General features: G+C 42.7%; 1 protein-coding gene across 1 annotated transcript; it reads left to right on the forward strand.

The window, feature by feature from the left end:
- Window positions 1-1352: 1352 nt before the first annotated feature.
- On the forward strand, window positions 1353-23339 carry LOC144792211 (uncharacterized). Its single transcript, XM_078667112.1, has 3 exons — window positions 1353-1641; window positions 2670-2846; window positions 21306-23339. Exons 1-3 carry the CDS (start codon window positions 1503-1505, stop codon window positions 21368-21370), a joined length of 381 nt encoding a protein of 126 aa, XP_078523238.1. The 5' UTR covers window positions 1353-1502; the 3' UTR covers window positions 21371-23339.
- Window positions 23340-24633: the final 1294 nt, after the last annotated feature.

The following is a 24633-nucleotide window of genomic DNA, read 5'->3' on the forward strand; positions in this document are numbered from 1 at the left end:
GTTGCCTTTTTTTATAACTGGGACTGTAACCAACTTGGCTCCTAGGGAGCGAAGCTTTCTTTTTGGTATGTACCAATTAAATTGTTTTTGTAGGTAGTTGGGTCCTATTCCTTGGGTGTCTTAAATACGGTACACAAAGATTTAAAACGTACCCGATTCCTCACTGGGTGCCAGTGTAATTTATTCTTTCCTTTGGAAATTGAGTCAAACTTGGGTGTACCCGTGAATAGCATGGCAGCCGCGTTTTGCAGCCTTTGGAGTTTGTTCATAAGATGTTCCTGAATATTCAAATCTAGACCGTTACAATAATCCAGCCTTGATAAGACTAGCGCAGTGACCACTGTTTGCCGCCTGTCAGATGGTAAAAACTGTAATATTTTTTTCACTGTTTTGAGAACATACGCTGTTGAAGATGAGACTGCATTGATCGCCGAAAGTCAGTCTATCATCTACAATGACTTCCAGGTTTTTTAATTTTTTCATCGGTGTGGGGAGAGAGCCCCATGTAAGACGGCCACCAGTTAGGGTTCCAGGAATTGGTGTCATTTCCGAATGGTATGACCTCCGTCTTGCCTGAGTTAAGCTTTAGGCAATTTTCTGCCCTAAGACTTGTCTGCTTCCGCGTAGGGATTATTTTTTCTGTTCAATTGCATCTATGTAACTGTCTTGATAGAAAACGACCAATAGAGGGCAGTGACATACCAGAATTGTTTTCTGCTTGTTCAACTGCCTCTATTTAACTGTCGTACTAGAAAATGACCAGTAGAGGTCAGTAAAATACCAAAATTTCTTTCTGCTGAAGGACTTTTTATTTTTTCTGGCAACTGCTTCTATTTAACTTTCCTGATAGAAAACGACCAGCAGATGTCAGTAAAATACCAGAATCACTTTAGCATTCTTTAGATTCCAGTCCATAGAAATTGTCTTCCACGAGCACTCGTAGACAATAATTTTTTTTTCAAAATTTGTATTTTCAGTGATATGACCACCGAAGGCCCTGATTTTAAATTAAAAACAGATGTTTGGACTATACAATTTCCAGCTGAAAGGCAATATTTCTCTCTATGTGTTCCCATACCTGGTGTGTCACTCAGATCGGTGCTTACTTTCCCTCCTTGTTAAAGAGCATTAGATGTTTCAGCACCATGCTAATGTGCTGCATAGCTAAATATATATAAGGTCCCAAAGACGAGACCGATTGCACTGCAAATGCTTGTTAGTCCCTGTAAACAAGTCCTGTGTACCAGGAACAGGTAGGCAGTTATGTTTGGATATGAAAACCTTTAGCTAGGGAGGTTCAAAAATCATGTAATATCTCCACCAGCAATTTATTATTCTGTGGAGATTTGCAGTCTAGAGATTCATTTCAATTCCCTAAATCCAGCTGGACATGACGAAGAAAGGAAATTATTTATTTTCTTAAATTGTCCATATTCCACACACTTTAAAATGACAAGTATCTCCCTCTTCTTGTGTGTAGGGCTCGTGGAGCAGGGGACGTCATGGTGTTAATGGATTCAGATGATGAGGAAGAGATGCCAGAGGAGGAGATGGTATCTACCAGTGATGATACAACAGTCACCACCCCAGCTGCAAATGGCAACATCAGGCATGCAGTTATCTGCCACCATGTCCCAGAGAGTAAGTACAGTGTAGCACAGATACAAAACCCTACAGATGAGTATTTACACTGTCCAGCCTACAGTTATGGAAAGAACGAGCTGTAAGAATGTGTCCAGAACCATGGCCTCAGGAATTGGTATACATTTTTAGGACTTGCTTCTGAGAAATCATTTTGCTTTTCTGAGCTTGCACCCTCATGCATTTTAATTGTGTTTTTTGCACCAATATGTTTGTAAATATCTAGATGTACACTTTTTCTTTTTATGTCTTTCAATTTATTTTCAGGTATTTTGTATATTCATCGAGACCGTTTCAATAGTTACCTACACTTCTAATCATAGCTAGCTTACCAATAGTGTCTAACCTTTTTTTTGCTCATGTGCACTTGTTTTTTGTAGATCTTTTGTAGTCTCAATACTTGTATTTGTCAAAATTGTTGAAATGGTCAGAGGAATCTGTAAGCCAAAGACATCCTCCTTCCTCACTAGTTTGCTATGTAGGTTTTGGATTCATTTGAATGAGTTTGGCTGGGTCCCTGCAAGTGCATACACCGTGTTCTTTGCGTCCATGATATTTTAATAATATTTGTGTCTCTGAACTACTCAGAGAGGCAGACCTGTTACCGGTCTTTGAGTAAGGCAGGAGTTGGTGTTGAGTAAAGCATGTCCTTTATTGTGAATTAAAGTCTGGTGGCCACTCCTCTTAACTGGTCCCAAATGCGCCGCTAAATCTCAGGAAGAAGAGACAGAGTGCTCTACCTGGCCACATTACAGCAGATGGGTGCATCAATGTGAATGCAGCAACACAAAATATTGTTCTTATCTACAGCAAAGCCTATGGATTTAACGATTAGGTTGATCTCTTAGCTGTCCAGTCTGTTTTCACATTGTTTTAATGTGTAAATTGGATGTAGCCCAGCACTGTTTGGTGCATTCCAAACACTTGATACCCAGTGCCAATCTTTTGCAATATTAATTATATTAAGGGATGTTCACATCACAGCAAATTAAATCCGTATAAATATTCCAAATTAATTCTAATTACAGAACTATGCTGCACGACTGATGATTTATTCAGGTCACAGCCAGTCGACGAGTGTTTTGCTGATCCCCGCTTCCGCAACGGACTTCCTCTAAATTTGCCAGACTATAATACGGAACGCTGTGAGAAAGGAGTCTTTGTGGGAGTCAACTCAAGGGCTTGGAACTCTTTGATAGGCGGCAGTAAGGAAAAATAACTTGTTTAAATGCATCCTTCATAAAGAGGGGATTCCCAAAACGTGTTGGATGGATGTGAACTGAATATCAATATATTTTTTAGTATCCTTGGCATGTGGTTGGATTCAGGCCACTCTTTCTTCTTGAAGATTGCAACTGTCATAAATGGCCCAGACATCCACCTGGTGACGGCAGTAAGGGTCACTCCACTGCAGTCACTTGGTGGAAACATTATACATTTGGTGTTTTCCTATGTGGATTACTCTAAAATAGTAAACCCCGGCTATGTATTTCTTGACCATTACATAAATTGATCACAGTTCAGTAGTCCTGAGAACAATCATCTAGGTTACACTGGAACAAAGAATCAAATTCAAAGTTCTGCTTACTGTATTATTAGTAATAATATAAACATATTGTAATAATAATATAAGGGAAAATTGATCTTTGGGTTAAGAAACATTTAGGTTGATCTGCTAATCAGAATTCAGGCAGAAACACTGGAGTCAAACTATCCGGTGCAATACCCTTTCCTCTGGAAAGCCCATGGTACTTACTTAATGGCTGTGAGCACATCATGCCCTAAAAAAGGCATTGAAAACTGCTCTGTCCAAGGAGGCTTTTTCAGTCGTGGCTCGCATGACTGGCTGCATGCAGCCTACATAGAGAACAGGGAGAGTGTGCATGACTGCTTTGGTAGGCCCTAGAGGACCGACCAAATAGTCAGGGCCCACAACAGTGGGCAAGCCACTCCTTCCCGAACAGCCCACCCACCCGCCCCCAACCAGGCATACCGTTTTGCTTTTTTGCAGCGTGAGAAGCAGAAACATAAAATGGTTTAAAATAACATTTTATGTTTCTGCTTCTCGCGCTGCAAGAAAGCAGTGGGGCAACGCTCCTCTGCCCTGATGAAGGAGTCACCCCATGGCTTTCGATCTCCAGGCAGTGTTTTTGGATACTACTCATTTCTACTGAAAGACCCCACACCTCCTCATATCCCTTCCATTCCCCCACAATTCAAAACATTTTATGGACCCAATATGCAAAGGAATTTTGCATTAGCAAGGCCTGTAATTCACAAATTCACGTGCTTCACACCGCAACATACCTTTGTGTAATGTTAAAAAGTCATTTTGGAAGTCTGTTGGAAAAGTCTTTTTAACTTGCTGAATGTATTTGTGACGCTTTCAGAATTGGAAATATGAGTCAGCATGATAGAACGCTAACTACATTTTTGTGAAAGCCAAGTTGGTGTTGCAAACTATTGGTCGGTATCTTACCCCCGCGCTGGTGTGATACCTGAATCACAAGGGGGAAGCTGTTCTCCTTTGAGAATCGTTGTGTGTAGCATAATGTAGCATAATGTGGATCAGACCGTGGTCCCGAGGACCACTCTATGCTCTTACTGATTTCCTCCCTGTCTAGAAGCTTTATTATTTGTAAATGCAGCACCATCACTTTTATGGGACATGCGCCTCTTTAAAACACAATAATTGGTAAAGTCAAGGGGCCTGGCCTTGGCATGTTGGTGCAATGGTTAATTTTTGTTACTTTTTAATTGAAAGCATATGCAAATAATATCCGAAAAAAAAGAAAAAACACATATCACCCCCTAAATGTGGCCAATCACACTCTTGCTATGAAAATATAATGTAAGAACCTTTCACGGATATGAATGTTTTAAGTGATTTAAACAGTAAAATCCCTTTATTTTTTTTTATTTTTTATTATTAATATGAAGAGTACATTTAGAAATGACACATACAATGTGCTTAATTTAGTGGATATTTATGTCAGGTTTAACCTTTGCACAATGCAACATAAATGGCACAGATAAACAAGAGGATGTACATCTTATGTGTATATTAATAAAATGATAATACTTAAAAAACATATTAAAAGCAGATATTGCACATTTACCAAGACAGCCTACAGATTTCAGAGGTAGCCATTTTGTACTTAACCTCCCTTATCTCCCAGCATATTTCATATCAATTTCCAAACATCTTTAAATTAGCATTTGAGCCTGACCTTAGGGCATATCTTTTCTCCAATTCACAAAGTCTACATGGTTTAGTCTGCAAGTGGTGAAACGTGGATATATTCTCCCTGCGCTAGTTCTGAAGTATTAGTGATCTGGCCACTAAGGCCGCTATAAATAAGCCTTCCGCCTGTAAGGTGCTAATTGTTATATTCGGGGACTATCCAAAGGTTGCATTATAGTTGTCGATAGCTACCCCGCCCCTTGATTGTGCCTACAGTGTTTCTCGATCTCATCCCAGAATTGTTTAATCCTTGGATTTTCCCAAACAATATGGGTCCAGGTACCCCCATCTTCAACTGAACAACCAAAGGATTTACCTAGCATTTGTGGGCATATACTGTGTAAGAAGGCTGGGGTCCTATATAATAACCAATTGGTTTAGAATTGCATTTTCCTGAAATTGGCACCTCTTAATAGAGTTGTGTTCACTTTATTAATTCAATTTCAAACTTGAAATCTGAAGGCCCTCTTTAATGTGCCATTTATCTCAAGCCTTTTCGTACACCCTATTGTCCTTTTGCTCTCTAAGAATTTGTAACCAGCCGCTGATTGATCTGGTTAGTTCCAAGAATTAGGTCCAACTTTGCAGAAAGTGAAATGGGATCTATATATTTTTTAGGTTTTTAATTTGAAAAAAGACCATGTAGGCATGTCTTGAAAGCAGATTAAGCTGCGTTCAATCTCTGTGCAGTTTTTGCAGACATCAATATTAATAAAATCTGCCACCGTTATATATCCATTCTCTTCCCATTTCATTAGAATGTTAGGTTCAACCAGCCGCTTTTCCCCCGAAATATTGAGAGCTGTTTCTCAAAGTTAGATCATAAACCTCAAACATTTGTGCCTTTTATTTTAAAAGCCACTGTGGAACCTGCACGTTTTTGGATTTTTTACTAGCCTCATTGGATCCGGAATTTTGTTTTCCTTCATGATTTTTATCATAATTTTTTTCTGTACATAGTAGATCAAAATCGCAGAGAAGTCTGTATATTATGTGCAAAATGTGCATGATAGCATTCCCTCAAATTGGGGAGGGCCATACCGTCTTCCTTAAATAAGATGAAGCACCTAGTGACTAAAATTTTGGAGGCATGTTGGCCCTTATTAAAGATGAAAATAGCCCTTCAATTTCTTTTAAAAATGACATTTGTAATGCATAAAGGATTGCTGAGAATAAAAAGTTGAAGAGGGGTAAAATTGACATACAAATTAGTCCTACACGTCCAATTATTGAGATAGGTAATTGGTTCCATTTTGCGAATAATCGCTTGATCTTTTGTATTAATGGAGCATAGTTTAATGCATATAGATCATTCACATTTTCAGAGACAAATATACCTAAGTATCGCTTTGGTGTTGTATTGAATGAAAGCTGAAACTCAGGTTTTAGTATATCCTGTGAAAAGCTACAGAGTAAAATATCAGTTTTCTCGTTATTTATTTAACACCTGTTTAATGCTTGAAACTCCCTAAATATTGCAAAGATTTCCTTCTGATTATTTTCCCTGTGTTTAAGAAATAGAACAATGTCATCAGCATATTATTTTATATTAGACAGTCCATGCAATGGTGCTGATATTAAAGCTTGTTGCCTAATAGCTATTGCCAATGGTTCTATAAACAGGGCGAAGAGTATTGGAGAAAGAGGACACCCCTTACGGGTGCTTCTATTTACTTTACAACAACCTACATTTCAGGAATTAATAATTATTTGCGCCGAAGCATCCTTGTGCAAACAAGATATTATTTGTATAACATTTTTCAGAAACCCAAATCTCTCAAGAATTAAAAAGAGGCTTTCCCATGACACCAAATCAAAAGCTTTCTCAGCATCTAAAAATAGCACCTGTGCTTGGATTTTATTCTGAGTCATATAGTCCAGAGCTTCTATTAAAACATTTGTATTTGTAAAAAGCTGCCACAAACCCACATTGGTCTTGGTGGATAATTGAGCCTACAATCTTGTTTAACCTATTTGCTAAAAGTGTTGTAAAGATTTTATAATCTACATTTAATAAGCTTATAGGCCTATAAGAATTGATGTTTTCCCTATTCTTATGTTTCTGTACAAAACTGACAACTACGGCAGTAAGAAATGTTGGTGGAGGTTCTCCTCCTTCTAAGATGTAATTGGCAAGCTTTAGTAGTTGGGGGTTTAATTTGGGGCAAATTTCTTATATAATTCTGCTGATAGGCCATCTTCACTAGCCGATTTACCGCTGGTGACTGAATTTACTACTCTCTATTTCCTCAAGGTAAAATTCAGATAACATCATTTCACTTTGTTCATTAGATAGACATGGGATAGGTAGTTTGTCTAAGAACACTCTAAGATGATCAGCCACACTTTGCTGATTGATATGTTTTCTCATAATGTTTTAAATAGGCATTTTCAATCTGAATAGTCAGTTATCAGCACCTTTGATTTGGTGTCTACCAGAGATAAGAACCTATTTTTAACCTGACGATCTTTGGCCTGCCACACCATTATTCTTCCTGTATATTCACTTTGTTCATACGCCCTCTGAAGATAAGCAGTGTTGGCAATACTGCCCTGTGTATAATAGTATTCCTGCATATCTGATTTCGCTTGTATGATAGCTTGCTTTGCGGTTGAATTTCTAATCTGTAGATGTGTTCTACTAGCTTGCTCCAGTCCAGCTTCCAAATCTCGTCTGTTTAGGTTTTTCTCTCTCTGTTGCTGGATCTCTTTGGTTGTGATATAGCACCAAAGCCTGGCATTAAAGGCTTCCCAGACAATCTCAAAAATAAGAGAGAATGGACGGAGTGCTGAAACTTTTCAGACACTCTTCCCCAGTCAAAGATCTGGGTTGAATTCATCATAATTCTTTAGCTCACTTTGCCACCTCAGTTCAGACCAAGCTATATGCAAATCAGTCTTGACCCTATGCCTCATGGGAACAGTCTAGCCCGAACTGCCAAGCCAGGTCTTCTCTGAACCGGAAACAAGCATCATGGGACCGGTTTCTTGGTAACACCCTTCATCAGCCAGGCTAGCTTGAATCCAGTGGCAAAGTGATCAAGGGACCCACGCCTGGGCATCCCCTGCCAACTTAGGGCAAACAAAGCAAACACAAGGAGATGATGGACGGAGCGCTGAAAATTTTCCAGGAACACCTGGCTTGGCAGTTCGGGCTGGACTGTTCCCATCAAGACTGATTTGCATATAGCTGAGTCTGAACTGAGGTGGCGAAGTGAGCTAAAGAATGATGATGGATTCAACCCAGGACTGTGACTGGGGGTGAGTGTCTGAAAAGTTTCAGCGCTCCGTCTATCATCTCCTTCTGTTTCCCAGATAATCCCTACATGAGCGGTGTCAGTATTAATCATAAAGAAGTTTTTTTATCTCATCAGAGACCCCTGCACACCATTCTTCATTCTCCAAATTAACTTTATCAAAATACTATCGTCTGGGCGCTCTTTCGACCTCGATTCCTGCTACTTCCATTTTGACCAGTGTGTGAAAGGCGTTCGGGATATATTCATGAGTGATCAACTTCAGCCCATATGATGCAAAAAAATAACCTCTTCTGGAAGCAGTATTATATTTTGCAGAGAGGCATGAAAATGCCTGTTTCTTAGGGTGTTGAAAGCGCCATAGATCAATCAGATCTAGTTTCCTTTTACAATTAGCTAGTGCTATAGCCATTTGTGGCTTATTTTTCTCCGGGCTGTGGCGGATAAATCTAACAATGTATCTTGAAGGAAACTTACATCAGCCCCTAAAATGTCTTGACCTAGGATGTTAGTAAAAGCCTGCTTTCGTTCTAGCAAAGGAAAAGTGTTATCTTAAATTGGTGCATAGATTGTTGCTATGGTTAAGTTTGATTCATTCAGTTTCCTATTAATAAATGCCCAAATCCCCCCGGAATCCGTCTTTATAGCCTTTAACTGAAATTGTATATGCTTGCCAATGTATATCCCTACCCCCCTTTGTCCACATCTAGCATTGGATAAGCATTGGGGCCCGGCCCATTGTTGGAAAATTTTACTCGAGCCATTCATATTCTTGAAGTGGGCTTCTTGCAAGTGTATAATATCTGGGTGTGGCCCCTTAGCCAGCTTTCTCCTGCCTGAGTGTTGCGCCTATTTTTACGTCCATTGATATTTAAAGTTCTTACTTTCAGAACTTCTTTACATCTCATTCTTTCCTATGTGATTGGTAAAATAAAGTGACTAGTGCTATGGCCATCAAGATAATTTTGTCCAAATGCGTAATGTGCATTGTGCATCATTGTAGTTCCATGGTATCTAGATGAAGGTTATATATAGTATGATGTAGCCTAAAGTATGTTAAGTGATCTAAAGTGCAGTTTTGAGTATTTCACTGCTTTAACCCCCCCCCCCACCCCTGTGCTAGTGCAGTCCGGTTTGTTTTATGCAAATGTGTCATGTTCATTGTGCAACCTTGTAGCTCCATAAGTGCGGTTTTGAGATATTTCCGAGCTTTTCATTAAAAACATTATTGTTGTTGGTAAAGTGCTTATTCCCATACTCTTCTTTGATTTACCTTCTGTCTTCAATACTGTGCAATCTAACATTTCTTTGCCTTATTTGTTCTAATTTTGTTTTGTCCCGATAATAATCTAAAAACGTAATTTTAAACTCTCCTATTTCATTTTGCAACACCCCCATGACCCCAACCACCCTGTTTACCCTGTGTCCTCCCTAGAAGATGGATTGCCCACGTTTCCCTCTTCTCCCCAGTTGAACCTGTATGCCATTGTGGTGCATCCCTCCTGCACTCCACCTTTCCCTGTCGGGAATCTAATTCCTGACACCCCTCCTCCCGCCCTCGACAAATCTTCTGTACATCTGACCAATGTGGCTTCATCAACTTTAAGCGTACATTTTCTGTCTTCGGTCAGTTTTAAGCAGTTACATTGGGGAGTTTATTTAACTCTGATTGAGCCTCAGGGATATCTGAAAATAAGAAAAATTGACCCTTGACAAGTACTTTGAGCTTAGATTGTTGGGCCACCGAAGCCTGGGCCCCCTTCCCTTAAATAAATCAATCAATTTCACAAACTCTTTACTTCGACCTGCTGTTGCTGCTAACATATCCAAGAATATCTTACATTGTGGAATTTCAACAGTTGGAAAACTTCTCCTGGCAATTGCAGTATATAATATTCACTCCTTAATTCGGTAGTCGGCAAAATTCACTAATATTGTACAAGGAAATTTTACGTTCAACTGTCTCTGTGCTGGGACTCTATGAGCCCCTGTGATTGTTAAATCCTCTTCCAATTCTGGCATAACTTTCTTTAGAAGTGTTTCCATCCATTTGGGGACTTCGGTGCCTTCTCTTCCTTCTGGTATGCCCACCAGTGAAAGGTTGGAGCATCTATTATAATTCTCAAAGTCCTGCAGCTTAAGATCCAACTGATTCTTTCGTTTCTCCATCACAGTTAGCTATTGCTGAATAAGTCACTTTATCTTCCAATTCTGAGATACGATTTTCGGCTTCATTTATTCATTTTGGCATATTAGACCTATTCTCCTCCAGTTTAGAGAGCCTCTCGTGCAGTGTAGCAATCTCATGCACTTGTTTTTTTTCAAATCTTTGATCTCTCCTAATATGGTAATTAGCATGTCTTTAATTGAGCTCTCTCCTCTCTCTTTGTCTTCTGTCTCAGCTTGCGGTAGCTGTTTCAAGAGATCCCCTTACATATATGCTCCATTCGCCATGGCGTCTTCTTCTGTACTTCTGCTACATTTCTCCCTTGATGGAAAAAGACTTGAAGGGGAGATATCCTGAAGCGGAGATAATCTGTTAGGAGCACTTATTGCTTGTCTATGCTAACTAGTTATTGGCGTTTGTACTGAGGACTGAGAGTGGGTCCGATCTATAGCCAGTGTAGCGATGTGTGATGGAGCTATAGATTCAGGAGAAGATTTCTGTTGCTTTTGAAAAAGAGGATATTGTTTGGAGCAGACAGAACTGCTACTTTCCGTGGAATCTGTGATTCCGTTTTGAGTATCTTGTATATTGGCTTTGTGTTCTATATTCGATGATATTTCGAACAGCTGCAGCTCAGAACCATCTCCAGTACTTTCTGACTCCGATGTCTTTTCTGTGTCCCGCATGCTATCCATATTAGCTTGTCTTTCCACCTCAATCAAGGCATTCAATTTTAAATCCATTCTGTGTTGCGCATTTCTCTACGCCTTGCGTTTTGTTTTGGGAGTGGGCGAGGGAGTAGATTGATGTGGCATTTCGTGTTTTTTTTAATGTTTTACTCTGCTTAGTGTGCATCCTGCAAATTAGAGGTCCAAGTTGACTATTGTAAAGCGCATTTTTTGTTGTGTCCCGCTAGATTCTATGTTAAATTTCTGACTATGGTCTCTCCTGGTTGGATGAATGGCTGAGAAATCTGGATTGAGTGGTGGTTATCAGAGAGTTTTTAAACTCCGCTCTTGGGCAACCTAAAGTCTTCTCTTGCTCAGCTGGCCATGAAACCCCCCACCCGCCATCCCGTGGAGAATTTTTACCACCCCGACTCCTCGTTGGGGCAAAAAACTCACCTTGCTCCAGTTCGGACAGGGCAGGGAGAAGCAAAAGCCTGGCTGGCCAATCACCCTGTGTTGCACTGCTGGCTTTCGGGTTGTATGTTGCACAAAGCTCCAGGACCACTGACTCTGAGTAAAATCCCTTTCTGTTGTGCATGCCGTTTCCTGTTAAGGCAACACGATGAAATAAATATCCAAACAAGCACTCAGATTGCAGGCAGCTACGATGTCATAATATCAATTAAACACTTTATAACAGCAACTTTAATAAGGAGACAGAAAGTAAATAACAAGGCTCCCAAAGTGTAAGCAAAGTAAACAGCAATTTTTGAAAGTTTATTTACAAAAATTGATTAAGACAAGTGTGCTTTTTAAGAGCTTTGGGAGAGACAGAGCACAATAATGCTCAGACATTGATAGGGGTGCTCCGTTGAAAGAACAGCTCTGGCAAATTTCTATTAAACGTCAGCAAAATGCCTTACAAAACCAACTAATTGAAACCACCCTAACACCCTACCCCGCCCCTCTAAGAAATCTTACCCCCCAGAGATGACCCTTCCTTACCCCCACCTTGTACCCAAAATCCTGTTCCCTCTCTGACCTGCTCTCCACCTTCCGTTGTTATCCTTGCACCTCCTTCCCTTGGTCCTTGATCCATATCTTGGACCTCTCATTGCTCTGCCTTTTGGACCCCCTCGCATCTAACAAATGCCTTCTAGTCCACCAACCAGGAAAACTCACAGGTGTTTTCCTGCCCGACCAAATAGGAACCTTGACTGCCCTGCCCAGTCTCAACCCCACAATCTCTCAGCCAAAAGCTCAGCAATTTTGAGGCGCAACTCCAGAAGGTAAAATGTGTTGCCCAATAAAGACAAATGTACTCTGTTGTGCCACAAAAGCTCGCTGTTCCACTGGATTCAAGCTAGCCTGGCTGATTAGGGGTGAAACCCCAAAACCAGTCCCAGCATGCTTGTTTCCGGCTGAGGGAGGACCTGGCCTGACAGTTCAGGCCCCCGTGATCCCATGAGGAGCATAGTGAGCAAACGAGCGATGAATTAAACCCAGAACATTTGACTGGGGTGAGTTGAAAACTTTCAGCACTCCGTCCATCATCATGTTGTGTTTACTATGTTCGCCCTAAGTGGCCAAGGATATGCCCAGACATGGGTCCCTCGCTCGCTGAGCCACTGGATTCAAGCTAGCCCAACTGATGAGGGGTGATACCTCAAAAGGAGTCCCAGGATGCTTGTTTCCATTCCAGGGAGGACCTGGCATGGCAGGTCGGGCTGGACTGTTCCCATGACGAGCAGGGTCAAGAATGTATTGCATATGGCTGGGTCTAAACTGGGGTGACATAGTGAGGAAAAGAACAGTGGATTAAACCTAAATCTCTTGACTGGGGGTGAGTTTTTGAAATGTTCCAGCTCTCTGTCCATCATCTTGTTGTGTTTGCTGTTGTAAAACGCACAGCATCTTCTCTGTTACAACAAAACCAAAGGGCCTTCCCCCCTTCTGATTGCACCACACTGAACAAACTTTGTCCAAGCCTGAGCATAAGTCTTGTGAGTGGACACATCTAGAGATTTTGGAATCAACCAGCTCCCAATACCAGCAGCACCCCTGTTAGTGCTTGGCTGCTCTCCATTGCCATCTCCTCCATCCAAGTCCAGACGTTGATGTCTCCCCCGATGTCAAGGGGTATGCTCCGGCCTTTGCTGTCTTTTCGGACTGGTGCCCAGTTGGCGCCCGGGACACCACCTGTGTCTGGAAACCAATGGCGCTCACCTCATAATGCTGTTATGAGCCATTCTCTCCAAAGCTGCTTATCCTTGAGGATTTGTCACATGCAGCAGGCCCCCCACCCACCCTGGGCTGTTCTGTCACAAACTCACCAGCCACATTAGACAAGAACACCCACCGACCACTGGGGTGAACCCACCACCAAACTTGTAACACATACATCCGTAGACCTGCCCCCCTCTATTCTCCCAAACGTATTACCTACAAGTTGGTGTACCACCCCATAATCCTCTTTCCATCCTTGGACCTTATTCAGGATGGGACTTACCCATCTAGGCACGATGTTCTGTGAGGAATGAGGAATAGCAGCCTCATCTAAAATATCAACTTGCCTTTTTAAAACCTGTCCACCCTCCCAAACTCATCTTCCTCCCACATCTTGGGAATCCGAATCAGATATCATGATTGGATCAGCTTCAGGTATGGGTGCCGCCATCCTGTTGGGCGCTCCCAAATACCTTTCCTCTAATGGCCCACTTGCAGGCAAATTGGGTGTAGGGTCGTCACAGACATTCAACAGACGTGTGAAGGTCGCCGTGCGCTGCCTGACTCAGCGCAGGCACAGTCAACCTTAAAACCTCATCTCCCTGCTGGTGCCTGACTACCACCGCAGCCTCATGAAGGAAGCCTCATCCCCACCCACCAGTGGTCTCTCATAATAGCTGCCCAACCTCCTCGCCCACCGTGGACATCCTAGCACCCGTAACAATGCACCCCCAACCCGCACGCACGAAAACACAGCCTCATGCTCACCACCATCAACAACCACAGCAGGTATAGAATGTCACTCGCACTTTTTTGTCAAAATATTTTCCCTTTCACTGAAGGTGAGTACTAGGCTAAAATGGCAGCTGCCACACCCCCACAAGACGCTCACTTAGGGCGTTCTATATCAACCCATGCCTTTTCTAACATTCCCTTCTGCAATAAGTTATCTCAACCCTCACCATGGAGTATCTTCAAAGCCTGCACTACTGTACTCAATCCTGCAATAACCCCTAACTAAAATTAACTCAAACCACCTACCAAATGGATTTATTAACACTTTGGCCTACCTAGATGACAACTGCTATCCACGTTCTACCCCTGGATGTGACAATGGCCAAGGAAGCCGCCCACACCCTCCTCAGTAACTAAATACCTCACTAGACCACCCACCCACCTAATCTGACCAATCAGGGCCCTGGAACATTGCTGGAATGCACCACCACACCCGACTAGCCCAGAGGGAGACTGGGCAAGCCCATCTCCCCCAACCTCTTTGGTTACTGTAGAGAAAGGAAGTATTTTTCATCGGATGTGAGCAATGCCCCCAAAGTAAAGAGAGTCAATGGGTAGTGTCGGCTGACGCATTGCCTCATGCTGTATGTCGTGGTGGGCAGATGCAAAATGTGAATGACAATTTAATTGACAAATGGATGAAACCTGATGGTCAAAAGCTCCTCTGCTTAAGTGCATTATGTATGATTTCATGGAAAAGCATATTTTAACAAGACAACTACAGCTATTTCAAATGCCATTCTTGATAAAACAAAATTCAGAGTGAGAATGTGACTGCAGAGTTGGATGTCTACTGTCCCTTGCAGAACTCCATCCATGCAGTCCTCCCTCCACCCCCTTGCCGTAGGTCACACAATTACTCCTACTTCATTCATAGCCATGTGGCAGAAGGTCTTGTGACAGATCTCTTGTGAATATATATTTTGCGGGGCAATGGATTACATTAGCAACCTACAGACCAGTTTGCAACCCAGCCAATGTGCAGTAGGCACATCCTCGTTTGCAAACTGTCCTTTGCACGGGCCAAGATTCCAACTAGCCCAAATGTATACTTAACCTTTTATTTTATTTTTAGACTTTGGAAAGAAATTATAAATTGCATTTCTAAACAGGCTCCACTAGCCTAAAAATGACTCATAGTACTTTGCATCGAAAGTGTACAACTAAACTTACCAAAACTACTCTAGAGTGAAGAAACATCATTCAGTGTAACTCTCTCTTACCATTCTGCTCTCTTTCAGCAGACATGTAGATATCTAATAGTTCTCTATGTTGTACTGGATCTCAAATTACACCCTGTATGGAGCATTAGCCTCTGAAATGATCTAGTGTGGTTTTCATCCCATCTCGGAGTCCTTCACATTGTCCTTTGCTACATCCCAGCAACTCATTAAAGTTAAACACCATGTGTTAAAAAAGAAAATTAACGTTTTGACAAACATTTAATTTTTTTTTAGGATTAAGCAGTGGTCCCAGGGATCACTGCCCACTCCTAAAAAAAGCGTTTTTTCAATGTTCACAAAGGTGGAAGCACCCCTTGTGGACCCTTTCCCATATGCAAATGAGTAGCCACCTTCTTTGATGTGGTGTTAACATTTCAGTGTATTGTCACTGGATTTCGGTCACAAAACAACAATGCATACTATAAAGAATCTGTATTTCCAAAAGTACTGAATGAGTATGTTTTCCTATACCAATTCCGAAAATGTCTAATTGTTAAATGAGCTTAGTACACTTGGAAAAGGGTTTCAGCATTCACTTTGCTTTTAATTACAACCATATTAAATATCACATTTTCTTTGAGCTTTGCGTAAGAGTAAGCACCATCGACTTAAGCTTAGGGTTTCAACTAATGTATGGTCTTCACTTAATGAATTAATAATGTTTAAATTATTAAATCTAGAAGTAGACTCAACATTTTCTGACTAGGAAGGTGATAGATATAAAAGAAAAAGCAAATACTTTTCCACTCCGTCCTGAACGTCCAAGTGCGTCCTCTCCGGTATTATGTCCAGTGGCCCATTGTGAGGCTGAATTAATAGTGGAAGCACATATGCAGAGGATTACATGGAGGATGTACTACAAACAAAAAGGCTTGCACTTCACTTATCTCTCTGGCAGTTTTGCTAGATTTTAGGATTAAGAAAATTAGGTTTGTAGCTTGTATGGCGATAGATACACATGCTTTACATGCTTCTGCAATCTAGTATTTGGCTCGAACATTTGCAAGTTGTTTTTGTTTGAAGAAGTCCCTTTAGTCACAAGATGTGGTTGCAGTCTGCTCTTCGTGTACATTGTGCATGGGCACTGATTCCATGTTAGGTTCTTTTTTCCGCAGTCTGATTCGGTGCACACCGAATGAGCTTCGAAATCGTTGTGACCTGAACACGTCAGTCCCATTCGGGTTCCTTTTCAGCCCACGTTAGATTTGATTGAATTCAGTTGCCTTAGGCTCCCCGACACGTGAAGCCTTTCAGCAGCACCTAAGACCATCATTGACTCCCCAAGTCACCAAGCGCCTTGCTCCCCGCAGGGGCCAAGGACTGCATCAAGTCCTTACTCACCTGAGAATTCTGCAATAGTGATGGATCGGACAACCTTTCAGTCCTGTCCTTGCTGCCTTTCCAAATATCCCAGGGTCATTCAGCATGAGGTCAGCAATCTGTTCCTGTCCCTCAAACACAATGACTCTTTTTGTCCGTTATGCCTCACCTCTGACCCTCTGATATTGAATGAAACGACACTGGGCACACCGGAGGAGGCAGCACATGGACACCTCGGACATCTGCAGCAAAGAAGATCCCCTTTGTGCTGAAGAACAGGAAGAGACTGGCATGTCTGGTCTACTGGCCATGCAACAGTCAAAACCGTCACCCAGTCCAGAGGCTATCAAGTTAGCCGGTGACCAACAGATGGAAGACGTCGCAAAGACACCTTAGCCTGACCGTCACACAAAGACTACGCAGAGGGCCGTGAGTATATCTTTAGCTCTTGAGGCCCATGTCACCAAGCTAGGGACATGCAAGAAGCCCCATGCCAAGACAGACCTGCCCTCCCGAGGAAGTCTGGAATTGAGCCCTGAGCGTAAAGGCCTAGAAAAGGCAAGCCAAGGGCCTCTGCTGCTTTCAGGTTCTGTTTGGCACTGACAGGGCTTTAGAGACAGGCAAGCCTCCAGAACAAAGGGTTGACTCCCATCAGCCATCGAGGCACTGGAAACCATCGGTCCCATCCGAAGCCCACACTGAAGGCTTCATCAGTGCCAGTGTACAAGACCCCAACATGCAGAAATCTGCCTGCACTCCAAAACCTTCCTTGACAAACTTCATCAATGCCCAGAGACGAGAACGTCAAGACCCCACCCAAGGAGAGGCTGAAGAAGAAACTGGATGCCTGACAAAAGCACCATTCATCCACCCATTCACAGGCAATCACAGTGAAACTGCCTCCACTGCCACCTCATGAACCTGTTCCTCCAAAGAGGAGACTGGCCTTCGAGGGCAAACCATTTCCTGGCTTCCCTCCCTGAGCTGACACAAAAGAAGTGCAAGGACCGAAGCACCAACCATATGCCATAGAGCCCACCTCCAACTCCTCTTCCCCCGCCCACACCACAGTCATTCCCACTAGAGTCACTAAAGAGGTCCCCCCCTAATCATATTCAGAGCCAGGTAACCCCCCTGGCTGCCATCAGGACAAGGGCACACTGACGATCCCTCAGATGATTACAATATGGATCCCCATCATCCCAAATTAGAATGTTGCCTTGTTAGGCAAACACTGCCTGATGACATCATAGGTCATGCAGAGGGAGGCATCCTTCCACAGGGCTGACATGCATGTCACACAGGAGAAGGAGAACTTTCTTGTGGAGATGCTCTCCAAATCTGAGTGCACTGTTCTATTCCTCGCCAGGCTCAAGGGCATCCTAACACATGTTCCTGGCAATTTCAATGAGCCTGTTAAGACCAAGGTCAACAAGAAATTCAATCCCTCTCCCAGAAACCCAACATATAGTAAGGGGCAGGTTCTACTCAACTCCCTAGTGGTGCTCACGCACCAGAAGCGCGCCTCCACCGTAGGCCACTGAAGATGCTCCTCCTCCAGACATGGGGAGCAAGTAGACTGGCACATCAGGCAAGAGAGTGACAGTTGGAGCAGCAACCCATTGGCACACATCCAATTCGGCGTCACTCCTGCCACGCACTGACAGGGCCCAATGGCAAGAGAAAAAAGAGCTCCTTAAGAACATTCCAGAGCAGTACAGGAAGCGTGGTGAATATCATCTCCAATGCCAGCATCTACTGCGCGTTGGATGCAGAAGACACAGTCTCCAAGAACAGCAATGCCAGCCTCATACTCAGCCACGATGCTGGCTCCGTATCTCAAGTTTAAAGCAGAAGACCAGGACGTAACCTCAACCTCCCATTCTATGGGAGCACCATTTCGGTCCACAGGACCGCAAAGTCCATGGGAGCACTTAAGATAACTCTATACAGGGTTCCTTTCGAAAGCAATAGCCTGAGGAGCAAAGATCACCTCTCCCAAGAAGTCCCACTCATGCCAGAGGCTGCTGCAGGCTTACAACAACAAGCCATAAGGTGTTACAGTAAAAGCTCCCCCAAGCTCCTACAGTGGTAATAGGGGGGGTAAAGGGCCAAGGTAGGAACTGCGATCTCCAAACAGGATCTTGCCCTGCACCTATGATCCTTGCCACCTTTCTCGCTGGGCGGAAATTATGACCAGTAAGTAGGTCCTGGTCATAGTCTAGTACTGCTATTCCTTCAACCTACACAACCACTCCAAACATTACTCTCCACACACATACACTCAGGAAAGAATACCTCTCCCTCATATAGAAACAGCACCCTGCAACACCAGGGGGGTTGCCATTTACTCTTCTCTCTATTTACTCTTACCACTTCCTCCTCCCCAAGAAGTATGGTTCTCTAAGGCCCATCCATGATTTAAGCACTCTCAACCGTTATATCCTAGCTTAACATTTCTGCACAACAACTCTGCGGGATGTCATTCCTCTCCTTCAACAGCATGAAGGAGCCCGACCACAAGAACACCTGTTTTCACATCCCAATCCACATTGACGGTACCTTGTGGTAAGTGGACAACATTACCAGTTCAAATACTTCCTTTACAGCTCACCATGGCTCCAAGTGTCTTTACATAGTGCATAGCCGTGGTGGCTGCACAATAACAAAGGGAAGTCATTTATTACTTTATCTACCTACAGGATTGACTGATCAACAGCAGCAGCAAGCTATAGTTCCTAGCACACCACACACTCAGACAGTGCTGTCCTTTCTCCACATTCTGGGCTTTACCATAAATGCTACAAAGCCCCACTGGAAGCTTCTTTTTTGCTATCTTTTTCTAGGATCTGTATTGGACACAGTCATGGGTAAAGCTTAAACCATGTAACAAAGAGTAGCAGGCTGTCATCACCTGCTTCCACGTTTTCAGCCCAATTGTCACCTCACCGTACATACTGTCATGCGCCTTCTAGGAGTGATGGCCTACTGCATCGCCATTGTTCCTGATGCAACGTTTTACACGTGTACCCTCCAAGAATGCCTCGCAGCTGAATAGTCTGAAGCAGTGGGTCACTGGGAATATCTAATGTAGGATAGACCAAGGCACATCACTCTGTGCAATGGTGGAACAACAACTGTGTGTGGAAAGGCAGTTCTTTTGCAAACCTTGTACCACACATGCCCATTACATAGATGCCTCTGTCACAGACTGGGGCACGCACCTAAGTAACATGACTGTACAGGGAATGTGCCCATTTCCACAACAGAATTGCTACATCAACTGCTTGGAATTGGTAGCCATTCACTTAGCTTTGAAGGGTTTTATAAGTAATTCAGGGCAAAGTGGTCTTCGTCAAGATATACAGGAAGACCACCTTGTACCACATGCAGAAGCAGGGCGGCACACACTCTCCTCAGCTCATTCACTTAACCCAGGGGATTCGGCAATAGGCACTCTCCCACAACATACACATCGTGGCAGAACATCTCACAAGGGCAGACAGTAACTGTGCAGACCTGCTCAGCAGGACTCATGAACAAGTCCACGAGTTGGAACTCCATCCACAGGTCCCTCACAGATACTTCCAACACTGGAAATGCCGTAGATAGAGCTGCTCACCACCCCAGAAAATGTCAACCACCCAAGCTCTTCCCCCAGTTACCCAGATCCACAGTCCATAGGAAATGTACCATAAATTATTAAGTTAGGGATATTTGCCTATGCTTTTGCACCACTCCCACTGCTTCCCTCCTTAGTGACGAAATTGAAGCAGACATCACTAACATGCAACTCAGTAGCACCACCCTAGGCCAGAAAGTCCTGGTTCTCCATCCTCTTCGAAATGTCCATCATCACTCACAAGAGTCCCGCTTCCACTCGGGCAGGACCTTCTCACACAGAGGTGAGGGCTGAGTAAGGCATTCAGATCCTGGACAGCTCAGGTTTGTGACCTGAGGTTCTAGTATTCCGGTACCTCAATCCTCCCCAGTCCTTCACAGCAAACACCCCACGATATTTTGGAAGGCATTCATCTGATCAACACCATACACATTTGCCAAACACTACTGTGTGGACATCCTAGCCCACCAGCAGGCCATGGTGGGCCAGAGGGTGTCAAGGGCCTTTGTTTAAGAAATCTGCATCATCCGCACACTAGCCACTGCTTTCAGAGGGCACTGCTTCAGAGTGTATGCCAAGCATGTTTATCTACAGCACACATGATACAAACTGAAAATACAACTTACTTTGTATGTATCTCCGAAGCCTGGATCTTTTGCTGAAACCTTTTTTTCTTAGTTTCACTGCACATTGAGGTTCATGCACCTTACCTCCATTCAGACATCCATACATACTCTCACCCGCTGGGCTAAAAAAAATTAACATGCAGTCTGTGCCCATGTACAATGTACACTAAGATAAATCACACCACCACTCAAGACTCTTCTTTGAACACAAAGTCTAAGCCCAACACTAGATGGCAGGAATATAGTAAGCATGTGAGTCTATAGCACTGCACACTACAAACAGATGCTGACAAGGCAAGTAGCATTTTGCTTTTCAAGGTTGAATTACTTATTTGGAGTCCTGACACGTGCAGGTGTTGTCAACAAATTGATAATCAGAGAGAGCTATAGATTAGCAGTGGTTCTTACTGGACAGATGAAATGTGTTCTTAGGACCTCCCTGTAAAAAGAATAATGTTACCTTTTTTATTATCTTGGCTTCTTAATATTCTGGATCTCTTATTGTGTCATTTTCAGGTCTCAATAACGAGCTGCGAAGTGAAAATTCGTTTGAAGAGGATTTACCAAGTCCTGATGTGTAGGCCAAAAGAAATGTTTCTGTGTTGACCTTGCGTTGCCTCATGCCCGTCCTACTTCTTAGTATGTTCCGTATTGGTATTTAAACCTCCTCATGAACTCTGCCTTCACTACTACTCCTCAGCCTGTTCCTCAATTCTCACGTTCTCCTGCTAAATCTGAATTTTTAGTTTGTTCGCTCTTTCTCTTCTTTAATCCCTTAGATATTCATTCATTTGTATTTCTATACTGCTTTACCTCTCAGTGTAACTTATTATTTATTATTTATTTTGAAATTATTCTTTTGTCTTTCTTTTTCGATGTCACTTTTGATTGTCTCTGTCTGGCCTTCTCTTTCTAATCACATTTTAAAATCTGGTCAAAATCCTCACTTTAGCTGAAAACTGGTTGTCTACTTCACTCATAGCGGGGGTGCCAGATATGATATTGTGGAAGAACAGTTTTTCTCTTGCTACCTTGATAAGTACGTGTGTGGTCCACTGTTGGTACTTTGAGTTATTTGCTCTCTACCAAAACCCTTTAGAACTGGTTCTTCCCCTTTACCCTGCTCCTCTCTCCAGCAGAGATAGTTGTCCAGTAGTTATTCTTTCTCTGAAGCTTTTTTTTCCGGCTCATCAGTAATCCTGCATGTTTTCCCACCTTTTTATGCATTCTCTCTTTCTTGTAGCATTCGTTACATACGTTATACTGTTTGTATTTCCCCATTCAGTTATGGCCCTCTGTTTTTCACTCAAATCTTGTGTCTCTGTGAGTTTCCAAGAGGATCTATCAAATGAATACCTCTGCTGTAGATCTGGAATAATTTAAAGTCCTCTGGCTCAGTCTTAGTCAATATTCATCCCTATTTAGAATATGGATGTCCTCTTAAAATGTGACAAGACAATTAAAACATTATCTTTCCAACGTAAAACATATTAATTGTAATGTGTTTTAACCTCTGACATAATTGGGGTTCTTTCTTACACTGTTAGTTCCATATCCCCAGATCTGTCTTCCTCTCCTCCTCCTCTCCTCTCCCTCCCTCTTTTTCTCTTGTCTTCACTCGTATAATGCATCATTCAATAGTTAAGGTTCCCCCATTCCTCTGTGTCTCATTGCTTTACTTTCTCCATATTGCTTTCCAATTCTATCCAACCTCCTACCTGGTTCTGTGTCTCGCTCACTTTAGTTCTACCTCAAGAAACCATGTATTCAATTTTTAAATATCCATACAACTGACTATTTCCTTACACTATCTATTCCCCTACGGTCTGCCTAGATCTTGCTCAAGCTGTTAATTGTTTGTCTGTATTATTGTACACTTTGAATAACTCAGGTTGATATATTTTAATGGATACTTCATGTCATGTGAAATTTGGGAAGGATTCCTTCAACTCATCACCCAGATTCCTCCCTCTCCCTCAATGTACTTGGCAAAAGAAAATATTATGCTTAGGAAACCACCCCATGGTATCCAAGGACAACCCGCTTCCAGAAGGGCCTAAGGGCGCATTTTGAGGAGTTGGCAGAGAAACAAACCAGCTGTGCCTTGTAACTGATATCAAGCCTGTCTTCATATTTTGGTTCTGGACATGATAGAGCTTCAATGAAGTCTGCTGTCACTCAAGGTTCTATGGCATCAAAGGAGTCATATGCGAGTAATGGAAGGATTTTGGACAATATTGAAATCCAATGCAAGTGATATCAAATTCAGGGGGACTGTAAAAACCTGAATTTGAGTTTTTAGATTTTTGGAAATCATGTTAGCGTAATACCAGAGATGTGTTTTCTGTGGACCACTGACTTTTGAATACAACGATTTGCTTATTTTGGGGAATTTTTATGGACTTATAATAGAAAGGTGTGGGGAATGTGTCCCTTTGAAATCTCAAAGCAGATGTTTGTAAATTTGGCATACTATACAAATATGTAAATTTCATATAGTTTTTTAACACCTCTTTAATCTGATAATATAAATCTAGAAGTTGTAGCCAACTGTATGTCTGGCACTTTTCATGTGAGATTTTTGGGCAAACTGTAGTCATTATACTGGCTTTTGGGGTCTATTGCATGGGGCTGAGCACGATTATGAAAGTATACACATTCAGAAAAATAGTACAAAATGGTCTCAAGAGTTTTGTCATACAGGAAAAGAAAAACCAATACAAGCTTCTCATTCTAAAAGCAGGATACCAATAACCAATGCAACATTTTCAGCGAGAACTGCAGTGACGACGGCAAGTGTCTTCCCTCGAAAAGCAAGATGGTAAGAACCAATGTAGGAGCCTCTCTCTACTTGACTTGTGAAGAAGTAGTGATTGATCGGTGCAGGAGTCTACTTTCAAATAGCAGAGCAATGACCAATGCAGGAGTTTCCATCACCAGGCATAGAGTGACCGAAGCAGGGTCCAGCCTCAAAAGGCAAGAAAGCAGAGACAGTGAAGGTATTGCTTTCTGCAGACAGAAAAGTTGTGATCAACGCAGAAGCCTCTATTTAAAGACAATAACTTTGATCAGTGTAGGAGACTATTATTAAATACAGGGTGGAAGAGGACAGTTCAGGAGACTTTATAGGTATGCAGAAGAATTGGACAACTGCAGTTGTCTTCTACAGGCAATCGAGCAGGGACTAAGGCAGGAATCTCTTACTAAAGCAAATAGAGGCCAATGTTGTAGCCTCCCTCTAAATGCAAAAGAACAGTGATTGATGCTCGAGTCTCTTTGTAATATCATTAACCCCTTCCATGCTGGTGACGAACCCCAGCCGTCACGCTCCACGGTGCTCGTGTGCTGATGACGGCTGGGGTTCGTCACGGCCCGCCGTGTTCGTGCGGCTGCCGCACACGGGGGGAATCGCGGCCGCACGGAAGGGGTTAAAGCAGTTATCAACGTATGAACTTCTCCCTAATCTGCAGGTAATCAATGCCTAATACAGGAGTGTCCCTCAAAAGCCTATTGTGACTTCTCCCTTTAAAGGAAGGAGAATAGTGACCAATGCCGAAGGTTCTAGCCACAGGTGAGAAGAGCCTTCCTCTAACGGTAGGAGGGTGCCAATCAAAAGCGTTAGATAACATCTTCAGGTGCGAGATTTCAGAGCACTTCCTCTACAGGCAGTTGAGCTTTGCCTAGTGCACAAGTGTCCCAGCTCACACATTACAAAAGTGATTCTCTTTCTTCTAGAGCGAGATGGTCAATGCTGGAATCTATCAATTCAGCCAGAAAGTATGCTGAAATCTCGAACTTCAGCATACAAATCTTCCGTGTGAGCAGAGGTGTTCCATTTTGCTCT

The sequence above is a fragment of the Lissotriton helveticus genome, chromosome 11, assembly GCF_964261635.1.
Source record: "Lissotriton helveticus chromosome 11, aLisHel1.1, whole genome shotgun sequence".
In the NCBI taxonomy this organism is placed as follows: domain Eukaryota; kingdom Metazoa; phylum Chordata; class Amphibia; order Caudata; family Salamandridae; genus Lissotriton; species Lissotriton helveticus.

Bases quoted from the DNA above. Each gene is read 5' to 3' on its own strand.
- LOC144792211 (XM_078667112.1), top strand. From the start codon at position 1,503: ATGGTGTTAATGGATTCAGATGATGAGGAAGAGATGCCAGAGGAGGAG. The intron at 1,642-2,669 runs GTAAGTACAGTG...TTCTAATTACAG, and splicing joins CTGCCACCATGTCCCAGAGA to AACTATGCTGCACGACTGAT. The intron at 2,847-21,305 runs GTAAGGAAAAAT...TGTCATTTTCAG, and splicing joins GAACTCTTTGATAGGCGGCA to GTCTCAATAACGAGCTGCGA.